At 42.2% G+C, this 9038-nt stretch overlaps 1 protein-coding gene across 1 annotated transcript; it reads left to right on the forward strand.

Annotated features, from left to right (window-relative positions):
* The first annotated feature begins 6055 nt into the window (after nucleotides 1-6055).
* LOC136948072 (ALK and LTK ligand 2-like) lies at nucleotides 6056-7638 on the forward strand. Its single transcript, XM_067242340.1, has 5 exons — nucleotides 6056-6335; nucleotides 6521-6574; nucleotides 6818-6898; nucleotides 7066-7141; nucleotides 7530-7638. Exons 1-4 carry the CDS (start codon nucleotides 6056-6058, stop codon nucleotides 7128-7130), a joined length of 480 nt encoding a protein of 159 aa, XP_067098441.1. The 3' UTR covers nucleotides 7131-7141; nucleotides 7530-7638.
* The last annotated feature ends 1400 nt before the right edge of the window (nucleotides 7639-9038 follow it).

The following is a 9038-nucleotide window of genomic DNA, read 5'->3' on the forward strand; positions in this document are numbered from 1 at the left end:
ACACAACTCACTTTACCAAAGGTTACCGCAATAATTATAAAGCACACTAATTCCAATTACAGCCAGCCAAACCATTGGTCAAATGTGAGCTGAGACACTACAGGAGAAATGATAATGGCTTCCATGTAGCAGATGCAGAAGTTGATTAGCCGCCTTAGCTTGCAACAAATGTTCTCAGCATCCTCAGTTCTGAGAAAGAATTGTGGGTATGTTTTATTGTTTGGACAGTAAGTCATAAACTCTGGGGATTTCCCCCCTCTTTTGGGAACCTCCTTGGTGTGGGGCTATCTCGTTGTTATGTTCAGTGACCTATGCACTTTTGTAAAGCTCTCTCTTGGAAGTCGCTTTGGATAAAAGCGTCTGCTAAATGCATAAATGTAATGTAATATAATGTGTGGCAAATGGAACAGTATGGTGTGATTATATTGAAAGTGATTGTTTTTTCTGTGTGCATGTTTCTCCACAGGCAACTTTATACAAGCATGTGGTGTGTTTTGGATGTTGACCTGCACAGTGGCAGAGTGAATTCTTTTGTGGCTGAGGGCTGGAGGATCCAGAGGGAGGGGACTGAAGTTGTCTGCGACCCTCCAACATGGCTTCTCTGACAGGCTTCAGATTGAGGCTTGCATGCCGTGTTTTTCTGGGAGGACTCCTGGGTGCACTTGAAATACAACATGGTCGACCCCACCCGCCACTGCCACACTCCAACACACCTCCACCCTCCTAATCTCTGTTTCTCTCCATACCCCTGTCTCTGTCCCTGATAACAAACACGTGTATTCTACACAGCTGAAGGGGATTTGAGGATGGATTCTCTTTTTTCTTTCTTTACTGAGAAGGAATGTGTAATTTGTGGTTTTGGAATCATTTACTGATGACAATTTAGTTAAACATTTCCTGCATTCATACTAATACTGTCTGATGTCTAGAATTTCTGGTTTCGGCTTATCTACAGTTCGTCATAAAACCCATGTAAGTAAAGGTAGCATGTGCCAAACAAAAGGTTATGCATTTCTTACGGCCATTTTTATAAGCATGATTATGGCCTACTACATTATTATTTTTTTAACTTCATAACAGCATTGACAGCTTGCAATATAAAGAGTATTAAAATATTATATGCTGTTGAAACAGTTTAGTGGTGAAGTGCACTGCCAAGGGTAACAGAGCCTATTTCTTGGTGAAGTGAGAGGGAAGTGCAGATCACATTGCCTTGTACTCTCAGGTGATCCAGCTAGAAGCAGATCAACAGCCCTAAAAATGTTAATATCCACTAAACATCTGTCAGTGTGAAGGAATTAGCGCACACATTCAGTATACACACGTTCGATCAGACACATAGAGTACATACACACACACCTGTCACAGACACACACAATACACACACATACTTTATACTTATATGCACACGTACACGTCAGACACACACATGTGCTGCAAGGGGAGGAGGTCAAGTACAACCTCCCATCCCAATCTAGAACCTTCCCATAGAAGATGGGTGGCGCAACGATCCTGGACTGCTGTAGTCCACCTTCCGAGGCACAAGCGAGGATATGTAAATACGACCTTTCGACCTCAGTCCATCCTTTCTTTTCAACATTATTTTCATTTTGGTGGGGAATGTTTTTGCATTCTCTGAATCCTGGTCCCTGGAGTGAAGAACACATTTTGTTATTGGCAAGATGGTGTGAACTCTGCAACCAAAAACCTGCAATTTTGCAATCAGAGACACACGCTCATTTTTCATTCTGTCATCATAATACAGATGCCTCAAAGTTTATTGAGTCTGAATAAGGCTTTGTAAATAAAGGACAGCTTTGTGTTTAACAAGATGAGCATGGTTTTGTAAGAGAAGGCTAGAGAAAGGGTAAAGCTAACTTGTAGTGAAGTTTGTTTGACGGTAAGTATTTGAAACATCATGCTAAAAACGGAAACTCTCAAAAGCTATTTCCATTCTGGGCATACACCCCATCTCTGGACTTACTACTCAATCAGACATTTTCGGTCTGGATGGCTTGACTCATGTCAGAATCCATATTCAGAGTAATCGCAGCACTGAAACATATTCTTCTCTGGCGAATAAAACATGATTACATTTAGTAACAGCTAAATGACTGAGAGAGAGAGAGAGAGAGAGAGAGAGAGAGAGAGAGAGAGAGAGAGAGAGAGAGAGAGAGAGAGAGAGAGAGAGAGAGAGAGAGAGAGAGAGAGAGAGAGAGAGAGAGAGAGAGAGAGAGAGAGAGAGAGAGAGAGAGAGAGAGAGAGAAAACGTGCACTACAAATGGTCGGAATAGTACATGGACCAAAGCAGAGGATGAACGCAGGCTTAGGGGAGATGATGGATAGATGTCCAGGGAGCAGTGGGAACAGCCAGCAAAGACACAGCAACAAGCCACTGGGGTTGGAGGGGGACCTAGGGGGGGGGGATCTCCATCACGATCATACACAAAATAAATGAATGACAGAAGGACAGAGTTAATGGCAAGAAAGAGGTCGAAGAAAAGAGAGTCAAAGCACAGCCAGTGGGATGAATGTACTTAATATGTCTGCATATCTGTGTATGAGGTGGGTTATCTCTGATCAGAAACCCACACAGGGGCAGAGTGGATCGTGTGCGTGGTGTCCAGACAGCTGTTAGTCATTTGACGTAAAGCTGATAGGTTAGATGAGTGAGCGAAGAGAGGAGAGAAGGGGGACGTATCACATAAGCACTCCGAACCTTTTAGCATAGCTTTGTTTTGTTCATTGGCCAGGTACGTTTAAAGACATGCCATTGCTTCTGTGTTCTGTGTTACGAATCCTCGTATTTTTGTTGCGCGTTCTGGTCAGGTGACAAAACAGACCAGTTGTGGCACATGACACATGTACAACAAAAAAAAGAAAGTCAAAACAGATGAGCAGGTTGCAAAAAGACCATTGGTTCACCTCGTTGTTGAGTGTTCAGGTCATTAGAAAGTTAATTTGTCTATTTTGTTATCACAAAATAAATCAATCAGGGCAGGAACAGTTTCTGGCTTTGCATGAAATCGAAAAGATTTGAGAGGAATGTTGGCAAACCTCTCCCACCTGATAACATTTTAACATCCTTGATTACAAAGTGTGTCTCTGGCCAGGGCAAAAAAAAAAAGCCTACTTCACATCCCTTATGGCTGTGTTCTAGTGGAGAGAGTGCCCTCAGTTACCCCTAGAGGAAGCCAGAGGCAGGACAAGCCGGACCGGGGAGAACAAGAGGTGTGACTGGGTTGAGGCTGGGTTCACATGTCCTCCGAATGATCACATCAACTTCCAGAACACAATTATGCAACGGATACTAAAAAACACAAAACTCGTATCAGATAGACGGTTGAATGGTGTGTTAATAGGTGGCCACTCACAATGAGAACTAAGCGGGAAGGGTTCTAGATTTTAGATGAAAGAATAATCATTGAATTGTAGATTCAATGGTTTCTGATTGAAACCTTGTTCCGTTTTTGGTGTGTAATACATTTAGTCATTTAGCAGACGCTCTTATCCAGAGCGTAATGTGTCACTGCAGTATCATACTAAGTTGTGAAAGGATAATTGTGCGGTGTGGACACCGCAATATATCTGAAACCGTTCAGAAAGGGATAAGGGCAATAGTTGTGATCTGACCGCTGACCTTGTGGAGGAGGTCAGAGGTGGTTGTGTGCTCACACATTCCTCCGAGATCATGAGTACTGTTTTCTCTCCTAATTAACAAGGTTCACAAAAAGTAAAAATATGTAATAGTAGACCCAGTATATCTTTCAAGTTTGACTAAATTAATGCTTTGGACGATGGGCAAAGGATAATGATTTGTTCAGAGAAGTCAGAGACATAATCACTTTCTAATTAAACACAGATAGGACTTTATGAGAGGAAGTGATTCTTAAAGAATGTAGGACGCTAAAGGTACTGAGTCTAAAAATGTGTTGTTGAACTTATGGTGGTCCTGACGCCAGGCCAAAGGTTTCAGGGAATAGGTTAAGAGAGGAGATGGGGGCAGCGGCTTTGCCTTCTATTTGAGAAATGGGTCCAAGAACATGAGGAGGACCTACTGCACTCCTCAGCAGTAGACTAATATGCTTTAGTAGTTTACAGCATTCACAAGTTATAGAGCTTTCACTCTTCCGAACACATCCAACTCAATGTGCTCTTCTATTGCTGATGTGACAGGTATGTAACAGACGTGGCCTCGCTCCGTCACAAGGTCTACGGGCCGATGTTTTCCCCTCGCTGGGCTCGAACACAACACCTCTGACTTGCCAAGCGCGACCACTTCCAGCTACGCCAACGAAAATCTAGCTCTTGGTTGACACGGGTGGCCATTTATATACTTGAGTTTCACGGATTCACACCCGTTACACTGACACCCACCTCCCCCGTGACATTTAGGTGGAATAACGTGTCCAGTTTTCCAAACTCTTTTTAATACTCGTACCTGTATTAAAGCCACGATGTGTTGAACACCGTGAAAATTTAAAGGTGGGTGCGTGCGCTGTGTTTAGGCTACAGGTGGGCTGTCCAGAGCGCCACGGGCTCATTACGCACATTGATAAGGTGTTCAATTCGTGCGCAAAAGCACCAGAGTTCCATAGGGGACGCCAGAATGTTTACTTACAGGCGATCGTTGCATCGCTGTCGAGTATCTGATAAGGATAAGGTGTCTTAGCAACCCATGCAACTAAGAGAACAAGATTTTCTTATCAACGCGAATAATATAAACAAGGTATCAAACGTCGTGGAATTGAATACACTTTCCACAAACAGGCAACATGGGTCATATTATCATGAAATACAAAATAGCCTATACTCTTTATTACTTTGTACTACTTTATGAGTGTGAAGGTGGAGGGAGGTAATTGGAACGCAGACAGTTAGTCTACATAGGCTACTGGAGTTTAAAAGGGAGCTAGGAGAAAACATAACTAATTGACACCCAGGCAAAAGCTTGTATTATATGACCCCTGTATTTCAGTTTTTGAAAACTGCGCAATACTAGAATCCCTATAACTCCAGTTATTGATTTGAAATGCATTACAGTTGAGGCACAAAACGGATGATATGAGAGCATTGCCGACGAGATGCCGGTATCTGTGAACGTCCATGTTGGTCAACTGGAATTTCAGCAGGAAAAAAGCTTCCTGTAAGCGCGCAGTGCGCATATAAGTGGAGTGACGGAAAGGGGGGAGCGCATATAACCTCGCAAAGTGAAATGATCATGATCGGGAATAGCCTATAAAGATACTTTTCTCTCATGAGTAGTGTTCATACCGCGTTTTCAATTACAGACATGGCAGGTGATCCTCGAGGGACAAGTTCTTACGTCTGCGAGCGAGAATAAAAAGTGAGCGGCAGCCTGATATAAGAGACCTGACATTTCAAAGGCGCACAAGAGTTGCGGAGCGAGCCCAGCAATAGTTTTTTCCACCAGCATTCATTGGGTGAAGGATAATAAGAAGATGACCAAACGTTCAGCCCACATACAACTATAACTAACAGATGTTACGCTTATTTCCTTTTTTGGTCCAATAGACCTTTTAAACCAAGGAATTACATGTGGCATGACGGAGTGATTTTATCTGGCACGGTTTTTTTTTGCCGTTTTAACATCGTAGGACTTTTACTTGGACATCAAAGCTACAAACTATTTACGGCCAGGGGCAATACTAGTAGGCTTCGTAACCACTTTTGAACTATTTTCAGTGCCCTTCACTGCATGAACAACTGCTACAAAAAGAAAAGTAAGTTCTCTCAACAACACATTGTTTTGTTTAAGAGTAAGCTATGCACCAGATGCTATTTAGGCTGCATTTGAGTTATTGTTAATTTAGTTCAATTAAAGAGGATATGATGTAGGCCTAGGCTATTGGTGTTATTATCTGATGGTTTATGATTTATGGTGGCGAGGGGCTCAAGATAAGCAAAAAATGTAGTGATTTAGTGTGTAACATTTCAAGTGCATTTGAGTTTTTTGGGGTTGTAATTGTTGACCACTCTTTCAGGGGTCTAGTGAAAGTCACAGCAGCGAAAGAGAAGGAACTGCGGTATAGCAATGAGCGGACAGCCCAAGCCTGTAATTATGGGGCTCGTGCTGCTAATATGCACTACTACTCTGCACTGGGCAGAGAGCGCGCCCGCCGCGACGGCCCCAACGGAAGCGAGGGATGACAAGAGCCTGCTTAGGCAGATAGTGGACATCGTTAAGCACGTGGAGGATAGACGCGGCGAGAGAAGCGCAGAAACAGCATCACAGTCGACTTCGAGGAAAGAATCCCCGGGGGAGCCAAGGGAATCACGCAACCACAAATCAGATAGCGGGGATCAAATTATCGGTGAGCTTCGGGTTGACAGCTGGGCGTTCCCTAAGTGGAGCACACAAATAAATACCGTAACTTAACATCGTAAGATAAATTTGCCCGTCATTAAAAAGTTATTCACAAGAATGTTAAGCTTGTCTGCAAAAGTCACACTTTTACACTGATCCCTCTGTTTTCTATTCCTTTTCTCTGTCTTTTAGAAATCTTCCCCAGAGATCTCAGAAAGAAAGAGAAGTTTCTTAAACATTTAACAGGTTAGATGAACTTCTGTGTTTTATGTGTGTGTGTTTTTGTAAAAGAGAGTGTGTGAGCGACAGAGAGATTGAAGAATACATTTAATACACACTCCTTGTGTGTGTATTAAATGTAAATTTATTACATTATGTCTCTCTCTGAGAGAGACAGAATGGCACATTGATCTCTTACAGAGTGGAAGAGATTGGGACATGTTAATGACATGAACGCCTCTGTATTAATTCAGGCTTCCTTTTCCCCAGGTCCTCTGTACTTCAGTCCTAAGTGCAGGAAGCACGTGTACAGGCTTTACCACAATACTAGGGACTGCACAATCCCAGCATGTAAGTTCTGCATTCCCCCAGACAGGAAACATGACATCACGAGTTGTGTATACTTGGATTGGGTCTGGCGTTTACAGACGCCGCACATGTGTTCTGGATAACAGACCATGGTAATACACAGAGGTCTCTAACTGGCACACGTCTCTCCACTTTTGTCTATTTTCCAGACTTCAAAAGATGTGCGAGGCTTCTCACACGATTAGCAGGCAGCCCGCGATGCACGGAAGGGTAGCACAAACAGAGGTAACAAGACAAATCAAGTTTATGCTTTTTCATGGCTGAGGGCTTATGTTAGAAATGTAGAAACGGCCTAAAACCTTATGCATGTCAAGGAGATGGTACGAAAAAGGTTACATTCTACACCTGCTGCTTGTCTGTCCCAGCGAGACAGGTCAAATATACCTGTGACAGGTAGAATACTGCACACCTGTACACACAAACCCAAATCTCTCCAGTCTAAGGAATATATAGACAAATGTTCTTGTCCATGTCATGCATGCTCTGCCTACACAATAAATCTGTAACAAATTATGTTGCTCTATCCATTTCATGCTGCTTTCGGAGAGGAAAGAATTTTTCGGACGCTGCCAAGTACGAGAAAGCACTAAATTTCACTTCCTCTCCCTCGCAGGTTAAAGCCAAACCAGAGCTATGTGGAAGAGCCCTGAAAAAAAGTGCCTTGGACAGTAACAGGGAAACAGAACAAACTCCATCCAGTCACGCCATTCCGCACCGTGTCCTTCATCAGAGAGTTGTGTTTATCTAAAGGCATGGATTACCTATCCCAGGTCTGGGGCCCCGAGAGGCCTGCTGCCAGTGGCCCTTAGAAGGAGGCATCCAGAAGACAGTGACCACGATAATACAGGTGAAGAGAAAACGAATTAACAAGAAAACATGGTAACAGGGCCGTAGCCCCTGCTGGCTGCCAGAAAAATATGACTTCTCCCCTCTTGTTTTTCACCAAAAGAAAAGGGATAGCTTTTTTTTGTTGTTGCCTTGTTTGTTTCTCAATGAAAAGTCGATTGAGGATATTTTTGTTGTTGTTGTTGGGGTTGTGTATGACTTGTATTTATGTACTTCTGCCATCATCTCTTGTAAGCCGCACAGCCTATTACTGGACAAGCAGCTCTTTATCAGACTCTGCAGTCACCGCATTCTTACACCTACCTGAGCACACACTGAAAGTATGATTAACTTATTAACTGCATGAGCATTCCCTTGCCCCTTCTCTTTGCAGGACATGAATACAAAAACAATAGAGAGACAAATATATAGTGCTGGTTGCAGTCAAATGTGTGCTATACTGACATCATGCTGTGAATCTAGGTTGTGTGATACATAGTATATTTATATACTCTTTGTTGTCACATGTTCATCTGTACATTGTGTACAAACATTCTAACCAGTGTGCAATATGTACATATTGTCAAGACAAAAATGCATAAAAGGAATTCATATGACAACCATAAATTTAAGTGTCTGACATATATCAACTGGGTGTTGAAAAACATATATTGAACTTCTTTGCCATTTCTGTACCACAGAGAGAAAAGACAACCCTGAATATGTAGACACTGATCTGCTTTGGAAACTCAACTTTACTTTGTGCTTAAACAACCACGGAATGAAAGAGTTTGTCTTCTCAGATCCACATAGTCAATAGGCTTTCTAAACCACTAGGTAAATATTTGTGAGAAAAGTTGGATTTGATTGAGCTAAAATGACAAAGTAACCAAAATCTTTATGTTTGTTGATCTGCAACATCAGTGTGGTATAGACCATATTCCCTAGTGGCAACATGTGTTTGTTTAAGTTTGTTAGCACAGCACACAACTCTAACCAATAATTTCTAAGTTAGATACGTAAAGCCCACTTCATTTTACTTTCCTGCAAATTCAAAACGATGTGCCACCATGGAGTACCACTGAATTAATAATTGAGAAAAACAAAAAAGACTGGACCACACATATGTTGACTGATATCTACGGTCATTCCACTTAAACACAGTTTAGCAAATCTTTCCTCTTCAGCTCTGATAACTTTTTAGTTTGTCATCTGGTTCTATTCTCCCTCAGGTTTTGGACATTTGAAATACAATTAATGTTTAGAGATATATTATCAGCTCCTAACTAATTGAAAC

Source organism: Osmerus mordax, chromosome 8 (genome assembly GCF_038355195.1).
Source record: "Osmerus mordax isolate fOsmMor3 chromosome 8, fOsmMor3.pri, whole genome shotgun sequence".
In the NCBI taxonomy this organism is placed as follows: domain Eukaryota; kingdom Metazoa; phylum Chordata; class Actinopteri; order Osmeriformes; family Osmeridae; genus Osmerus; species Osmerus mordax.